At 43.8% G+C, this 19,231-nt stretch overlaps 1 protein-coding gene across 1 annotated transcript in view; it reads left to right on the top strand.

Moving 5' to 3' along the window:
- Nucleotides 1–19,110, top strand: part of LOC122624036 (voltage-dependent T-type calcium channel subunit alpha-1G) — an 82,047-nt gene extending 62,937 nt beyond the window's left edge. Inside the window, exons 17-26 of the mRNA XM_043803464.1 lie at nt 2,344–2,458; nt 7,218–7,373; nt 8,031–8,213; nt 8,420–8,713; nt 8,792–8,953; nt 9,038–10,428; nt 10,734–10,926; nt 10,997–11,146; nt 12,982–14,937; nt 15,018–19,110. Of these exons, the coding sequence (XP_043659399.1) occupies nt 2,344–2,458; nt 7,218–7,373; nt 8,031–8,213; nt 8,420–8,713; nt 8,792–8,953; nt 9,038–10,428; nt 10,734–10,926; nt 10,997–11,146; nt 12,982–14,937; nt 15,018–15,980 (5,563 nt within the window). The 3' untranslated portion in view covers nt 15,981–19,110. The remainder of the gene's footprint in view (nt 1–2,343; nt 2,459–7,217; nt 7,374–8,030; nt 8,214–8,419; nt 8,714–8,791; nt 8,954–9,037; nt 10,429–10,733; nt 10,927–10,996; nt 11,147–12,981; nt 14,938–15,017) is intronic.
- Nucleotides 19,111–19,231: the final 121 nt, after the last annotated feature.

The following is a 19,231-nucleotide window of genomic DNA, read 5'->3' as shown; positions in this document are numbered from 1 at the left end:
TAGGTACCTTTGACCATTTGATAGATGTATCACTTTCTGCCCCTGTCACCCAGCCCTTACCCATCCCATAGACCTATGTCCACCCCATGATCATACAAAAACTTACACGTATCTCTTGAACCCCTGACTCTCCGAACTCCCATCCTCATTTAAGTGCTTCTACGACACGATCCTTTCTACTGTGTACTACTTGAGTATTGCCTATATAAGTAAAGATTTGCCTTAACGTCTCTTCAAGTGATATCTTTACGACTTCTCTCTCTCTCTTTCTCTCACCGCTTATTCTTAAGTTCTAACTCTTGGTATTTTTCTCACTTACTGTGTCTGAGTAACATTTGAAAATTCTGGAAGATTCGTAGTTAGATGACGTTACAAGTTGTGTAACTTTTAAAGCAATCGATCTTGTATCCGTACCAGCAAGAAATGTACCCGTATCACTTGATATATATATATATCTCTTTCTATCTTGCTACATATATATTTCCCGAGCCTCTTAACCCCCATTTACGTCATTTTATCCAACCCCCAAAGTGCCGTTAGATGTCGTACACAATTTGGCTCCTCGTTCGTTCACTTTGCTTCACACTTACACTTCTTACACTTTCTAACACCCCACTAAGACGAAGAAAATGTTATTCCTCCATCTTTCTATCACCCTCTTCCTCTCTCTCTCTCTTTCTCTCTCTAATATCTGAATTTCTCGTATCTATCACTCTTTCGCTCGGTTCACTATCGACTTGTGTTCGATTTCAAGCACCGACCACGTCGCTGCCTTTTTTGATCATTTTTCTATGGTATTTATTCTTTGTACTCAACAACCTTCGAACATTACTTTCCAACACACCAAGTTCACGGTCTCCCTTTCGAATACTATCACTGTTTTGTGCTTCTTTTCTATCTGTACGACATCCAATCATTTGAAGCTCTTTTGGTTAAATACACTACAATTACAGCAATAACAGCCACAGAAATAATTAGTTCGCTTAGTTAGTTAGCCAAAAACGCTTTATTCCATTTCAAATTAAATAAGTGTGTATCCTAGCTTCTTTTAGCGTTAACCAACACTGCAACACACATATACTACACACACTCCCAAACACAAAAGGCTCGGCTTGGCTTGATGCATTTGCCAAAAGACCTGACAATGCGGCCTCTAAAGCTTTCCTGCTCGGAGCTTGTCACACGAACACACGGCACACGGCACATTCACGCTCAAAAATACACCTGACACAAAGTACTTGAAAAAATTGATCATAGAAATAACTAAAAAGATCGTACGCTTACTTATTGTGTAGTTGCAGTCGCTGCAGTTTGATACATACCTATATATACTCGTACTCTCTCTCTCTATCTCTATATATACCTATCTATGATTACTCGTAATTGATATTATTGTATAACTATGAATATCAAGTAAACACACAGTGAAAACAACAACAATAAGAACACGCATATTAGCTAGACTAGTTGCTACAGTAAATGTAATCGAGTTTGTGTAGTTAGAATAGAAAAGACACAACAGCCACACGAAACATCCGACCAGACTCTATATAACCATACTATGTACTAACAAGCAAATAATGAACCGAACGAACTGTAAATGGAGCTAAAAAGAAGCCAGCATCGCCACCAACGATAAATCAACTCAATAAATGCCCCGAATAAACTCGAAAGAGAAAACTAAAATAAAGCTGAAACTGAAAACAGACTATCAAAAGACAGACCAAAAATAAACCAAATCCAAGGGCCGATTCTCCCCTTTAGCTTCTTAGTTCCTTTGGAGCGAACTGTACCTTTGTTTCACTTCCATTTTGTTCCGTGGTCCGATTTAAGTCGCTCAGGTGGTTCTCTAAAGGCGTCTTTATCACCGTTTCTCTTTTTCCGAGAGCTTTTATTTGCTAGCTTTCGTTGCCGCTCACTTCACTAATAGAAACACTTTCTAGCTCAAGCCCTGTCTCCCTTGCTCTCTCTTTTAGTCTCTGTAAATCAATCATCCACACTCTGTCTCTTTCTTTCTTTACTATCTCTCTCTCTTTCTCTCTATAAATATATTTTTGTCTCTCTCTCTTTCTCTCTTTGTCACACTCCACACAATTAAAAAAAAATTATACTAAAAACAATCCAATAATAATCAAATAAATTGAAACCCGAAAATTAAAATAAACCTAAACAACTGTATGCTAAACACAACCCAAAAAAATACCCCCAAAAACCAAAAACACAAAAAATATATAAGAATATATATTTAAATGAAATTAATCGAAAACGAAAAACCAAACAACAAATCAAAATATATATATATATATCATATTATATATCAACAAAACCAAACCATCACTTTAGTATACTCGGCATGAATCTGTTCGGATGTAAATTCTGCGAGAAAGTTAACGGAGAGATGATTTGCGATCGTAAGAATTTCGACAGCCTGCTCTGGGCGCTCGTCACAGTGTTCCAGGTAGACCCATTGCTATCAGCCTTTTACCATACGTAAACCTATATGTATATGTATATATCTATACTACTACTACTACTACTACTACTACAACTTCTAATGTTACGCCATAATCTGCTACCGATATGATTACGATAACCTAATGTTCATAAAACCGAAAAAGAAAAAAAAACAAGATGAAAGCCCAATTCCCATTATGAATCCCCAGTGAAATACGTTCTGATACGTTGAGCATTTAGCTTTCGTTCGTTTTCACTTGTTTTCTATTTCGATTTTAATGGTGTTTCTGTTTTGATTTATATTTCCGTTTCCGTACCGATTCAATTACCCGTTTGTTTTCTGCTTAAATCGATAACTGTTGTGACGTCCTATCGCCCCCTCACTCTCGCTCCTGAGCCTCTGTCTCTGTCTGTCTGTCTAACCATGAGTTCGTTGAGTGCGAGTGATTTTGAGATCTACAGTACAGATCTACAGGAAATAATCACCCGCACACACATAATGTATTATTTGTTATGTTCTTTGATATTGCTTTTCGATGGCCAGACATCGAGATCGACTAGCTAGCTAGCCATCTTGCTCGCTCTCACTAATTTGTGGTGTGTCCTTGATTGAGTGTGGTATTCAGTTAAAGAGTTGATTTTATCTTAAGTTACTTAGATTTCGATTTCGATACCGATTACGATTCTTGGTTTGGCATGCATGCGTTGACCGTTGCGATTACCGTTAGCTAACCGTAAGCGTTAGTGATAGAATTACCGTTGCCGTTACCATTACCGTTACGAGTTCCATAGCAAGCAGCGCGCATCCGCATGTCGTTCGGAGTGTTCGTATATGGGAATGTCCATAAGCCATATATGAATGCTCATAAGGTCGTTGTATATATGTGTATGTATTTGTGTTATGTACATTGATGCACCAGGTAAGCATTTAAGTTCGAGTTTGTTGAGCTTCCAGCATGCAATAAAATGTACATATATGTATGTATATATAACCGAGTGGAACTGTGTTTGCATCTAGCATCTCAAACACTTTGAATACACTACTCGAAAAAAAACACACACACTCGCATTATTTATACACCTCTCACTCTCTTTCTCGCTATTTCTCTCTGTCTCGCTCGTGCTCTTCTTTATGTACTCTATATATTTATATATATATATGCCTCGATTTTGTCACTCACTTTGCTCAATGTCCTATGTTTAAGTATATACCTTTCTTTAGTCCATATGCTATTCTAGACTCTAAGTTGTATAGAACTCCACCCGAAAACCCTCTGAAAGGAGAACTCTCTCTGTCTCTGTCTCTCCCACTGTCTCGCACACAGACACAGCGACACAAACACAAGCATAACCAATCAGTCTCCCACTGTATTCTGTAACCAAAGCCCCCCCTTTCTCACTCAGACCCTCCAGGCACACGTACCTCTTAAACGTACATACATGCGATACACATACAGATTCGCCCATGATCCGTAGAATTGCTCGGTCATTTCAAGTTGGGCCATCCAATGGACCTGAGATCAACTGTAAAATAAAAAGAATCTCTTCCGCCATTGTCGAGCTTATGCACAGCACACATTCCTAGAGATATATGTAAATTTGCAAGCATTGAGGCCAGATCTACCCAGAGAACTACCCATCAACCACTGTGTATATAGACAGACAGAACTCACGAAAAAACAAGGTAGAAAAAATGAGCAGAAGAATCTCCAGCCCAGCAGAAGAACAGTTGAAAAGACATTTCTCTTTGTATCTTTCTCTTCCTTATAAGATCACAAGTATCCAAATAATCCCGAATAACACCCAAACCACATTGTACAGGGACCACTTGATGAACCTACTACTCGTTTATATCCTTAGACATAAGAATCGCAACTATATATTTTATATAAATATATATATATATATACGAACCCAGATCTCTCTCTCTATATATATATCTATGAACCAGTTTAAATAGCCATTAATGAACTATAATAACAGACACACATCTATGACTCTATAAATAATACAAATGTATACGGTATATATAAAACATATATATAAACCTGCAGCATACTCGGCATGTATCTGTTTGGCGGTAAGTTTTGTAAATTTTTGGACGAATCCGGACTCGAACGCGAGTGCACGTGTCCCGAAATAATCAGCCGGCATCCGCAATGCGAGTGCGATCGCAAACACTTCAACAACATTTTGTGGGCCACAGTCACAGTATTCCAAGTAAGAACAATAATACAGCAATAAACTACCTTCCCACCCACTTACCCCCCAGAGACCTGTAAACCCCGAAAACCCCGAGAATCCATCCACCATCCAAAGCTGAACCACCCACAATCCCAAAGAAAACCCACGTTGAACAACAGCTACAACAATACCCATCAATACCCACCAGTCTTAAATTCTTGTGATTATGATAAAGTATTTAACGAATTCCTACGTATAGCCACAAAAGTTTCCAGTTCTTAGTTTCTGCTCTCTTTGCCCTCCTTGTTTTGATTTATTTGAAAATTAACCAGTTCCTAGTCTTTATCTAAGTACCGTACCCACCAGTTGCTTGTATTCCTTGAGTTCTCTCTTATTTAGCTTTGTTTTCGACCTGATTTTCGATTTCGTTTCGATTCCGATGCCAGCAATTGTAGTCGTAGAGCTCTCCACATAACCAAACACCCACAAACGCTTTAACGCATTGACTCACGACCATTGAGGAGTTAAAAAGTTATTTTGGCAGTTGATTCCTGTACATATTGAATAGAAGGACATTTATTTGAAATTTACAATCAATATGTGTGTATGTGTTGCATTCTAAACAGCTAAAACAAAAATCTGCGACTTTATCCTTGTGAACCGATAGTATCGAATGCACTGACATCTCTAGTATGCAAATCCCCGTGCAACTGTACCAAAATAACTAGAGGACCGTGGAAAGGACTCTCACATCTTCTCTTTGTTCTGTCTCTTTCTCCCACACATACCCCTCTTTCGCTCACACACACATACGACATAAGCAAAAACCGTTTGCGGTGATGCTCCGAGTTTTGTTGCATGATTTTTGGGATCCTCACATTGATTTGCCTTCGGCTTTTGGCTTTTGGCTTTCGGCTTTTGGCTTTCGGCTTTATAATTGTATGCCAGACCAGAAGCAACTATCGATTGCGACCACTCACGACCACGGCAGAGAACAGAATGAATCATTAACAGCCACACTCATACCAACTGTATATATATTTGATTTAAGTCTTTTGTTTGTTCGATGGTTTGTTTGTTTGTTTGTTGGTTCGTTGGCTTGTTCAAACTGAAACGAAAGTTTTTATTTCTAAATTTGCTGCTGCTGCTGCTTTATATTTCCCCTCGATCTCTGCCTTTATATATATCTTTCTTTCACTAGTCGATCCATTTGAAAACTTGTTGCTAAGCAAACTGTGTAAAAAGCGTTATTGATACATATAGTATATAATTTTAAAGTTGCTTATGCGCAATACAAATGTACAGTCACAAAAGATTAGAAACAACATGAAAACCAAAATCAATTTAATTCGCCTCTTATATAAACCGCATTCGTATTGTGTAGCACAAAAAAAAAAATCAAAATATAAAAACTAAAATGAAAAGAAATGAAATAGAAAAACCCATTGGCACTTTGTGTACAAAGCATAAAATAAATTGGTGAACAAAAACCATACAAAAATTATAAACTTTTTACAAATTCCTATATGCAAGAGTTTTGTGCGTTTTTTTGCTCTTTGATGTAATCCAAGAGCCTCTGCTGCTTCTCTTAAATTATTTGCTTTTGACTTTGCTTATAGCGTGCTTATATATTGGGTTTAACTTGGTTTCTATTTAGTTTTGCCTTCTGTTTGTTAAGTATGCCACACCACGAATTATTGTTTAATGGAAATCAGTTTGAGCAGCTTTTCAACGGGCTGTCTACGAAGATTTTGAGATAAGCTAATGCCACTGCTTGATCTCCCTGAAGTCCCCATCTAAATCTTTCCCCAAACTATCTCACTTTTTAAGGCTTTACCTATGTATATCCTGGGTGTTCCTGGTCTCAAAACAATCATGTGCAATATCTAAAAACATAAGATCCTTCCGGGAACACTCTTGATTAATATTTGTCTGCGTTTTTAGTTATTAGAACTCATTTTTTGCCCCCGAAATTGCAGGATATTTTTTTAGCTTTACGCTTAATTTAATGTATGCACCAAAATGACCAAACTGCTAGTGTTCGATGCTCATCCATAGCATATGGGTACATATAAGTATGCCAATCTCTACTTATGTGCACCTACATATATACGTACGTATATGCTATGAAAACGATAATACTGTTTGCCGTTTTGATATCGCTCTATCTACATCTGTCTGTCTTTTGTCTGAACTTTGACATTTTTGCCATTCGTTTTCCATTCGTATTTCGTATACTAATTACTTCCTAACTTACTTACTTACTTACTTACTTACGTTCTTTGCCACCGCCCACAACGAACAAAATTACAACATTTGTTTATCGGTATTTCGTTCTTTTTCTTTCGCTTCTTACGATATATATCCGATATCCAATATCCGATATGTGTATCACGACATATATATCCATGCGTATGTATGTTAAATCTGCACCACGTTTGCCGCCCGCCACTGCAACTGCCACCGATCAACAACTACAACTCAACAACTCTACAACCTCCAACTCTCCAACTCCAATCAAACGCCAACAACAATCAACAACAAATCACAAAAAAAAAAAAAAAAAACAATGTTTTTAGATACTGACGCAAGAGGATTGGAACGTCGTCCTGTTCAACGGAATGGAAAAGACAAGTCATTGGGCCGCATTGTACTTTGTGGCACTAATGACGTTCGGCAATTATGTGCTGTTTAATTTATTGGTGGCCATTTTGGTTGAGGGATTCAGTTCAGAGGTAGAGTTTTGCCAACAACATTCCCTTGTCCCAAACAAAAACCTGAAAACCTTAAACCTGAAAACAAATGAAAAAATGGCTCTTTCGAAAAGATCTTTGGATTCTCTTCGATTGGCTGCAAATCTACGATTATACGCATGCGACGCTTCAAGTTTTGATCATGTCTAATGTTAATTTAATAACAAGAAAATATCCAAATAGTATTTAGATAAGCCAGTTTTTATTATGAGTTCTTATTGAATTTGTGACAAACGACTTGATAATACTGCAGTACAGCTTAAGTTACTTTTTTATCATTTGTTCTTAACTTTCTTACATAAAGATTACCTGATTTTGAAAAGTACTTTATCGCTTAGGGCAACTTAGATCATAATATGAAGCATCGTGTGCGTCGCGCTCCCAATCCCAGTGGCCTGTGCCTCCAATTCCTGCCCCCATTTTCTCCATCGGATGTAATCCGCCGGAAGTGCCAGCCCATCCAGGCACTGAGCACCATCGAGCAAGTGGGTCAAAGTGAAAAAAAGAATAAAAAGAATACAAAATGCGACTGACCCGCTGACCCGCTGAACTAGCGAACTCGAAGACCCAATGCCATCACCCCCGAAATCCCCCGCCGGTTGACGAGAAAGTCTAATTTTGAAATTTTGATTCCCTCAGCGAAATGAACGTCGCGAGCGCGAACAGCGCGAGTTGGTTAAGAAACTGCGTGAGGAGACGCTGGCCGAGAACTACAGCGATGGTATGTACGATGAGTCGCGGAGCGAGGCGGACTCCTCGACCACCAACGATAGTTACTACGAGGTGCGCAACCGCTGGCGATCGGCGGAGGATGTGCGCAAGGTAAGTGAGCTCGGGCGGATCAAGGATCGAGGTCCCTGACCTTAGGATCCCCAAATGACCAGGTGTGATTGAGTCGAACAAAAGAAAAAATAACAGCTAAATGAAAAAAACTAGAATGTATGATAGGTGCATGCTGCATGCGATGTGTGTATGTCCGTTTGTTTGAGTGGCACGAGTTGAATCCACGGTTCGTAATCCCCCCGCAGCTACAGGACTCCGCCGAGCTGATCATCGAGGCCAAGAGCAACATGCACCGCCAGCGCCTGCTGCAGCCCACCCAAGACTACCAGATCAACGAGCTGCCCGCCTCGTCTGCCGCTCCATCCGCCTCTGGCACATCTGGCGCCTCCGCGCCTGGCGAGCGGGACAGGGAGCGGGAGAGGGACAGAGATAGGGATAGGGAGCGGGACAGGGAGCGGGACAGAGAGGCGGGCGGCGGTGGCGGCGGCGGCAAGGATGAGGGGGCGCAGCATGCCAAGCCGCGCGGCGGCCTCAAAAAGGTAAGAACATCAGATGGGAGCTAGCCTCGCAGACAAACATGAACCCCTGACACACCACCTGCCCCCCATCGCACACAGACATACTCCATCAAGGAGCGGCGCAGCGAGGCGCCACGCCTCTCCAAGATCCGGCTCGCCCGGGATCCGCCCATCATCACGACAACCGCGGCCACGCCGCAGGACTCGCCCAGCACCACCTTGGAGCCGGGCATGAGCTTCCGCCAGTGGGGCGACATGGAGGTGAGTGCGAAACAACATTTTAATTCGCAGCGCATCTCCAACTTGAGTTCACCTACATTCAACACACATTTGTACCATCCACAGCCACCCAGTCCGCCCTCTCCGTCGCTTTTGCGACCGCCGAACATCTTTACCGGCGGACAGCGGAGTCTGGACGAGGGCATACCCTCCATCGATCTCATCCCGCCCTCGCCGGTGCTCTCCCACAAGCCCCTGAACATCCTCAATGCCAGCCAGCTGGGTGTGGGCATGGGCATGGGAGGCGGTGTCCCCAGCACCGCCGGCAGTTCGGGCAGCATGCACAGCGTGATCATCGATGACATTTCGAAAAGCTCCAGCTCAACAGCGGCGGCAACGCCCATTTATGTGCCCACCATCTCGTCCACCGCGGACGCGCAGAGCCAGAGCCAGAGTCACAGTCTCAACGATGTGAGCGTGGGCTCCAGTCCAGGTGGGGAGCTACCCGCAACGGGAATGGGCAGAAATGCCAACACGGGCGCCTCGACGAGCGGCAGTTCGTCCAGCGAGCGCCTGCCCTTGGCTCCACCGCCTCAGCAGGGGAGTTTTAAGCAGCGCTTACGGCGCGGGAGCTCCAAGAGGCGACGTGCCTCCGCTTTGGCCCTTGGAGCCACAGACACAGATAATCCGGCTCGAAGGACCCAGGACGAGGAGGAAGAGCAGCAGCATCAGCATCAGCTGAACAATGGCGGCGACAACAGTTGTTTGCTGCGAAGCAGCAGTGCTGTGGTCAGTGGCTCCTCCTCGGGCACCAAGGAGACCAATCGCCTGAGTCCACAAAACTCCATACGAAGGCTATCCAATACACTGAGCATAGGCAGCGGCAGCGTCAGCGGACCGGTGGGCAGTCGCCGGGCATCGGCATGCATTTTCAACTCGCAGGTCTATCAGAATCTCAATCAGCCGCCCAAACTGCGCCCAGGTTCCGGACAGCGAAGGATGAGCTCCATCGAACTTGCGTTCAGCAAGACATCGCACCTGAATCTACACAACCTGGAGGCCAACCGCAAGTCGCTGTCGTACACGAACTCGAAGATGGACCTGGACAAGTGGAACAAGTCGTACGGCAATCTGAACGAGCCGGACAACATGCTGCAACAGTACATGGAGGCGCGGGACAAGCGCAAGAACTCCATTAGCCACTACAATCTGAAGAAGCGGCTCGAGGAAAAGGAGCTGCAGCAGCTGCAGCAGCTCCATCAGCAACAGCTGCTCCAGCAACGGCAGGACTCCTTCTCCTCGACCACCCAGCAGCAGCATCTGCAGCAGTTGCAGCAGCTGCAGCAGCACCGCTTGTCCAAGGATCAGCAGCAGCTGGCGATGCAGCCACATTCCATGGTGCCAGGAGGCGGCGAGCGCTACTCCAAGCTCAAGATGCTCATCGAGCAGCTGACGCCCAAGCACTTTACCACCGAGCGCGAGGACTACTCGCTCTACATATTCCCAGAGAGCAACAGGTGAGTAGACTGAGTACCTCTGTACCTATGTATGTTCAAATCGATATGGTTATCAAATCTGTTTGTTTATCAAATATTGTCGGGTTCTATTTTGCGTACTGATCATCAAACAATCAAGCAATTCAATTCAATTGGCAACTTCTTGAAATGGGGGAAACCGAAAATTTCAAATCAACTTTTATTCTCCGACTTAACTATTTGTTTTCCGTACTCTTTCTACCACCGAGCGGAAAATTCAATTTCAACTTTGTCTGCGACTCGCATTTCACGTATTTGCATTTCGACGCCCTCCGTTCCGTTTGCAGGTTCCGGCAAATCTGTACGTGGTTTGTCAACCAAAAGTGGTTCGACAACGTGGTCCTGCTGTTCATCGCGCTCAACTGCATCACCCTGGCCATGGAAAGACCAAACATCCCTCCAAGCAGCACCGAAAGATTGTTCCTGGCAACAGCCAATTACGTGTTCACCGTCGTCTTCACCGTCGAAATGTTTATCAAGGTCAGTATATACAATATGATACAATAAGTACATATATACTCATAATAATGATTATGATAATTACCAACAGGTGGTGGCTACGGGAATGTTTTACGGCCACGACGCCTACTTTACGTCCGGCTGGAATATCATGGACGGATCTTTGGTTACCATTTCCATAATTGATTTGTTAATGTCCCTGATTAGCGAATCGAGTCCGAGGATATTTGGGATTTTAAGGGTAAGTACGGGCTCGCGGCCCTTGGACACTTTGCTATCCGAAAGCAGCAGCAGTAGCCAGCAGTCCTCAGTCGACCAGAAAACCAGAAAACGAGAAAACCAGATTACCAGATTACCAGAATACCAGAAAACCTGACAACCAGAAAAACAAGCCAATAATCAATAATCAAGCGATTAACAACAAGCAGACCAAGATCAACCAGAACAGCTATTACCAAGAACCACGCCCAGAACCGACCACGCCCATTTACTTGGCTGCTGGGCTGCGCACTCGGATCAGAAAAGCTACCGCTAAATCGCTAATCGCAATCTATAGCTAAACTTAATGCTAAAGCTAATGCTAATGCTAATGCTAATGCTCGAAATCCCCAATCAAAGTCGCTCGCTATATCGCCTCGAACACATAGCTCTGTCTCTGTTTCTCTGCTGATTGGCTATCTCTGTCTTTTTATGTGCTCTTCTTTCTCTTGCGCACACCCACACACTCTTACACACACACACACATCTACAAACCTAAACACACTTACACGCACACACATGATGCAAAATTCTTTAATGAAACATTATCTTAAATCTTTTCAATTTTGAGTTCATCTTCTACCTACACACATCTCGTGTCTATCTCTATCTAAAAAAAAAAATGCTGTATATAATATACTTAAATATATATACTGTATATCTCTATGAAAACTTCAGGTAAATTTCCGCTGCTATATGCGTTAATCAGCAAAAAAAAATCGAATTTGTTTTCACCATTTATTATGTGTGTGTAGACCCCACTTCCCGAAATATAACTCTTAAAAGTATACACCCCAAAAATAACCAAAGAAAACTTAAATTCAAGTAATCTGTTGACTCGCCTTCATTGAGTTTCGTATTGTACATACTTGATTGTTTCCCCTTTCCTATCGACAACCTCCACGTGATGATAGGGTTATGACACTGGAGATGAGAACCTCAGCCCTAAGGGCTGATCATTAAAATAATCAAAAAACGTTATTAAATCTCTAAATCTCGAAATATTTTACTCCGCTTTCGGTTCTCTGCGAGTTATCTATTCATTAAGTTGATTCATGTGGTCAGCCGTAGTGTCAGTTTGTAGTGTCATACCCCTAATCCAATATTCCAATAAAGCCACCATTTGAGCTATCCCATTCCACTCCAATCAAAACGAATCAAACCCGAACGACATCTTCATCTAGCTATAAAAGCAAACGCCCATCTCGTTGTATTATCACGTATTACCCATTTCCATAGCCTTGCTTTGTTGCTCAAGCAGTGTTGGCATTTATATTATTAATCATACTCATTTCCGGGCATTAACTGCTTCAATTTGTGTGACATTTTCCAAAATAATCCCATTAGTTACAGCACACCAGTGGTTTTGGTTTTGGTTTGTACAACTTATGCAATTTGCATATCTTTGGTAAACAAAAAATCCAATAATTACAATTCAATTGGATTTGGCAATTACAAAAAGTGCACTACTTATTAGGTTGCTTCTTATATTATTTTTTATTATATTATATTTTGTTTGTAATTTTAAAACAATGGCAATTATACACTGGTGTGCTTTGTTGCTATTTCCTTTATGTGTTTGGCTTCATCCAAAGTAAATGTGTATATTCTACATGGTTTTACATGCTTTTACTACATGTGTGGCGCCGCCTGGCGTCCGCTGGCCGAAGCCGGCACAGCAAGCAGTGCCTCGCAAGAGGCGCCGCCGATAAAGCAGTGTAGCCGATGCACCAACCACAACCACTCTTCTCTTCTCGCCCCTTTCCGTTCTGCTCTGTTCTCTTCTCGCCGCCGGCAAACAACAAAATGTCCTTGCAGGTGTTTCGACTACTCCGATCCTTGCGGCCGCTGCGGGTGATCAACCGAGCCCCGGGTCTGAAACTAGTCGTGCAAACGCTCTTATCGTCCCTGCGTCCCATCGGCAACATCGTGCTTATCTGCTGCACCTTCTTCATCATCTTCGGCATCCTGGGCGTTCAGCTCTTCAAGGGCACCTTCTACTACTGCGAGGGCGAGAACATCAAGGGCGTACGCAATGCAGACGAATGCCGCCGCATACCCGGCAACGTGTGGACCAATCGCAAATACAACTTCGATGATCTGGGCAAGGCCCTGATGTCCCTATTCGTACTGAGTTCCCGCGACGGCTGGGTGAACATCATGTACACCGGCCTGGATGCGGTGGGCGTTGACCAGCAGCCCATCGTCAACTACAACGAGTGGCGTCTCCTGTACTTCATCGCCTTCATTCTGCTGGTGGGCTTCTTTGTGCTGAACATGTTCGTCGGCGTGGTGGTGGAGAACTTTCATCGGTGTCGCGAGGAGCAGGAGAAGGAGGAGAAGATCCGGCGGGCGGCGAAGAGGGCACTGCAGATGGAGAAGAAACGACGCCGGATGCACGAGCCACCGTACTACACGAACTACTCACCCACCCGGATGTTCGTGCACAATGTGGTGACGTCCAAGTACTTCGACCTGGCCATTGCCGCCGTCATCGGCCTAAATGTGGTCACCATGGCCATGGAGTACTACAAGATGCCATCCGGTCTCAAGTACGCACTGAAGATCTTCAACTACTTCTTCACGGCGGTCTTCATACTGGAGGCCAACATGAAGCTCGTTGCACTGGGCTGGAAGCTGTATCTCAAGGATCGCTGGAACCAGCTGGACGTGGGCATTGTCCTGCTCTCGATTGTGGGCATTGTGCTGGAGGAGCTGGAGACGAACACGCACCAGATCATACCCATCAATCCGACAATCATACGTGTGATGAGGGTCCTGCGGATAGCCAGAGTGCTCAAACTGCTAAAGATGGCCAATGGGATCCGGGCGCTGCTGGACACCGTGATGCAGGCCCTGCCCCAGGTGGGCAACCTGGGATTGCTGTTCTTCCTGCTCTTCTTCATATTCGCGGCATTGGGCGTGGAGCTGTTCGGGCGACTCGAGTGCTCCGACGAGATTCCCTGCCAGGGATTGGGCGAGCACGCGCACTTCGCCAACTTTGGCATGGCTTTCCTCACATTGTTTCGCGTAGCGACTGGCGACAATTGGAACGGCATCATGAAGGATACGCTGAGGGATAATTGCGATGACGCGGCCGATTGTGTGCGCAATTGCTGCGTCAGCTCAGTTATTGCTCCCATATTCTTTGTGATATTCGTGCTAATGGCGCAATTCGTTTTAGTGAACGTCGTCGTGGCTGTACTGATGAAACACCTCGAGGAGAGCCACAAGCAAATGGAGGACGAGCTCGACATGGAGGTGGAGCTCGAGCGCGAGCTGGTGCGCGAGCAGGAGTTCGCCCAGGAGCAAAAGCTGTGCCAGCAGCTGGCGGAGGCGCAATCGAAGGCGGCCGCTCCCCCGCGCCCCCTCGCCAAGGTCAAATCGCTTCCAAAGAACTTCATCTACAGCACACCGTCGCTGGACAAGAAGTTCCCAACGGTTTCGGGCGCCAACAATCCCAACAATCCCAACAATCCCAGCTCCAGCCTAACCAGCTCGGCGGCCACCAATCTCAACCAGGTGGCGACGGGGACGGGGACGGGGATGGGAAGCGGGGGTGCGGCAACGGGAGCGGTACCGCTTGGATCGGGAGCTGGGCCACGTAGGCAGACCGTCCAGTATTTCCAGCAGCCACCACAGTCCATGCTCGGCGGCCTGAGTCTGGCCGAGATGGGCGGCACCCTGACGCCTCAGGCACTCGGTGCCCGATTGGGCGAACCCTTCGGCGGCGGAGGAGGAAGCAAGTCTGGGCCACGACGCCAATCCTACTGGGTAATTAGATGAGTTCGTTTTCTAAAAATGCTTGCCAATTTCATTATTTATTTTCGTTTCATACATGAAAACAAAAACAGCAGATTAATCCAATCCGTAAGCGCGGCGTGCTGTCCAAGGAGCGCTCACTGGACGAGCAGGCCATCCGTCGACGGAATCTGGAGGCCAAGCGCACCAGCTGCGACTCGCTCCCATGGGGCGGAGATGCCCTCGACTGCCGCAGGGGCACGATCTTCGAGAGCCTCGAGTCCGATGGGGGAGGAGTAGGTGGTGGCGGTAGTGGCGGAGTAGGTGGAGGAGGAGTTTCCTACGATTTACGGAGTGTGCGCAGCGCGGATGTCGGCCATTCGGAGACGGATGGGGATGTGACCCTGTCGGTGGTCAGTGCGCTGGTGCCCTCCGTAACGACGCCACTGCCCCCACCCCTGTCCTTGCCCATTGTCACGCCCACGTCGACGCCCACGCCCCTGCAATTGCCCATGCCCATGCCAATGCAAATGCCAATGCCAATAACAATGCCAATGACAATGACAATGCCGGTGCCGATGCCGATGGCACATCCTCCACCACGAAGACCCTTTGGTTGGTCACAGTCCGTGGACCAAGGATGCATGCGGAGCAACTTGCTCCTCTCTGTTCCCAGATCCATGCCGCCGCGCAGTCGCAGTGGCAGCACCAAGCAACTGTTCAAACAACAGGCGCTGGACGAGGATGCCGACATGGATGAGAACTCGCTGCTGCTGCCAACAGCAGCTGGAGGCCGATCAGGACCAGGATCGGTGGCAGTCATTGCCTCGAGTTCGCTGGATCTGCCAGATCAGAGCGGCAGCTCCAAGCAGATCCTTCCAGACTCCATCGCACTGGGGGTCAGCAAGTCCGACTCCTCGGACATTCTGCGCATCATCAGCGAACGGAGGCGCATGGATCAGCGGGAGCAGAGGGAGCCCGAGCAGGATCAGGATCAGGACAACGAGGCGGAGGACAGGGACAGCGACTACAAGGAGCTGCTCCTGGTCAAGTCCCCCCAATCCTCCATGGACTAAATGCAACACACACACACACAAACACTCTGTAGATCGTTACAAGTAGTTATCTCTAACTAGGGCCAGGCTTACAACAATAATGATTACTGTAGTGCTGACTAACAAGGATAATAGCTAGGATAACAGTTAAGATATCCCTCGATTTCGAAATCTCTAAGTTGGTCCACCCACAAGCGAAGGAGCTTACTTTTAACCTCTATATATATACACATACATATATATACACATACATATATGTATTCTCCATAATTCAAAAACCTGGCCGCCATTAAAGGATACTTTAGGGAATTTTCTAAAAAACTATAACTATAGCATTAGGCTTTAGGCATAGAGATCGACGAGTGTGGTTGGAAAGCAGAAATAATGATTATTCGATAGCTAATATACTATAGAGGATGGCGATGGCACACTCTTAGCCATAAATAGAGAGAAAAACCAGAAAACCAGAAAACCAGTGAAATAGAATTGAAAGCAAAGTTAAGTAATTACAGCTAGTAAGCAAAATTGTCAACTGTTTTTAGTGCAATCCTACGGTTTTCATAACTTTAACAAGCAGAACTTATATATGAAGAACTCAAAACTAATAGATCGCCAGAGATCGTTGAAGATGAATAGCTAAGTTTCAAGTTGATTAGAGTGTTTTCCGTTTAAATGTAGCTGTCGAATACGATGATGGATTATATACAAGTGTTATATGCGATTTACATATATACAGTTATATTACATTTACAGTTACTTATAGGGGATACTGCATTCGAAACAAAAATGATGGAAATTTGTGAACAAAGAATCATCAACTCTGTGATTAGCTCTTAAAGTTTAAACGTTTATATGAGAGGCCGTGCAGACACCAAAACCAAAATCAAAACCAAAACCAATACTAAAAACGAAAAACCAAAAACCAAAAACCAAAAACCGAAAAACACAAAAACAAGCGATCTGTATATAGAATGCCTGTATGTAAGCATATGTAATCGAGTGTATTTTACGTAGCTAAGCCAAGGAACAAGCAACTAACTAACGGAATGATACCGAATCCGAAGGAAAAGCCATCTGAACGAACCCATTGATAAGCAATAGAGAACTGTAGCTCTTAAGATCGTACCTAGCCCACAAGCCCACAAGCGAATAAAGCTGCGTTGTTCCAGGGCGGAAAACGGATACGGAAAAGGGGAAAACCATTAAAGGGAAACACATAAGAACCTTGTGCAAACGAATTTACTTAGGTACTTAAACACACCCGCCAACACACACACGCCAACACACACACCAACACACACGCCAACATACACACCCCTAACAAATAGCTCGTACGATCTGGTCGACAATCTTCGCTAAATTTAAATACCCTATCCATGTCTGACACTCTATCCCCCCGCCCCTTGGAGGCTTCCAGAACTTCTAGATCCCGCCCCCGGAGAAACAAGCAGACATCCGAAATACAGTGCCAACGCAGTAAGGGTATTCAAGATGTTTTTTTTATATAATAAATAATATAACTCCCCCAAGCTATCCAGTAACGAGGGTGGTGAAAGATGGCAGCAGGAGCAACTACAAGTGGAACTTTAAAAAGTAGCATTTATAAAGAAAGAATAAAAGAAAGAAAGAAAGTGAAGGAAAAACCAAGAAAAACGTAGTAGAAATTTAACGATTAATGTTTAATGACTATATATAGTGTATATATGGAACTATCAACGAATTACAATAGAGTATCAAGATATTTTCTTCAGAAGGCATAACTAGAACAAGAAGACAAAGGAGCGAGGAACCGAGAAGAACACTAACTTAACACTGTCAATTTTTCAACATGGTCTAAGCTAATTTTTTTCAAGGAAAACCAATGATCTAAGAATGAAAACAATTTTACACTCTTTGTACACACTGTAAAAAAACAAAAAACAAAGTGAACGAGCTCTCCAGTTTAGATAAACTTTAAAATCAAACGTAGCAAACGATTAAACGATTCGGGCGAAAGCGAGGACAAGAAGAAGCAACAAATTTAATTATACGATAATTTCATCTGTGCCTTTCTCTACGAATATATATACATTTATGCATATATATATATATATATTGAAAATGTATCAGATACTGTCTCTATCTCTTTCTACGCTCCCACTCCCTCTCTCGCACACACACACACACACGCACACAATGAATACACCCTACTCACACCCGCACTCACACTCACACCAACACAGACACCAAGCAAGCAGTGCGAAATGTAACGGTGATGGCAAGCAGTGCCTCGCGTAGCTGAAAATGCAACTCTGCAAACTATTTACGAGGCAGGAAGAAAGAATAATAACGAACAACCAAAATAACTACTTAAGCTTACTAATAAACAAAAGAAAGAAAAATGAAAAGCGAAAACCGAAAACCGAAAATACAAAAATCCAAAAACCCAAGAAATGAACGTAAAAATACAAATAAAATTAAAGAAAAGCATGAAGTTTATAGGTTAATGCGCTAGTAGTTTTGAACTTTTTTTTGTAATTTTTTAAACGTAGCCGCTTTGAAGTAAACCAAATGAAACTATATACGTTTTTGGTTTTAGTTGTGTGTGTCTGTTTTTTTTGTGCGAAGCGTAAAGCAACTATAAAGAGCGTTTCTTCTTGTTGATTAATAATTAGGTAAACTGCTACAAAACATAAGTTAATTAAACAAAAAAAAACAAAACGAGTGCATACAGAAAACCGAAAATAACCGGAAAACCAAAGCGAACAGCAAAATTAGAAAAAGTGAGTTAAATTTAAAATTATTGCCATAACGGCCAACGAAATGCAAACTAAGCAAATTTGCTTTTAGCTCCATGCAGGTACAAGAGAAACCCCGCCCCCCAAACAAAAACCATTGATTCTTTGCAAACTAAAATAAGCCAATTAAATGTGAAATTGTTTAAGAAGGCCATAAGTAAGCATAACTAAGCACTATCCCCTGCTGCAAGGCCAGGTACCGAAACTCTCTCTCTGTTAGACAAATAGCCAAAAGCCAAGTTGTAATCATTTCGTTGCGTGACCTTTGCGTATAATTTGAATGGTTCGATTGGTTCCACTAGAGATACGTACATATATACTGAGAACACATACTATGTAAAGCAGCGAAACAAAACCAAAAGAAAACCTAAGAAAACGAGCATTATAAATTAAAGAGAATTTGAAAAGAACGTATACGCCCCGTGTTATTTGGAAGTGATTTGAGATGATTTAAGGTGGCTCCCAACAAACTTCTCCTACAAGAAAAAAAAAAAG

The sequence above is a fragment of the Drosophila teissieri genome, chromosome X (genome assembly GCF_016746235.2).
Source record: "Drosophila teissieri strain GT53w chromosome X, Prin_Dtei_1.1, whole genome shotgun sequence".
NCBI classification, from domain to species: Eukaryota; Metazoa; Arthropoda; class Insecta; order Diptera; family Drosophilidae; genus Drosophila; species Drosophila teissieri.
This window is presented reverse-complemented; position numbering and strand designations above follow the sequence as displayed.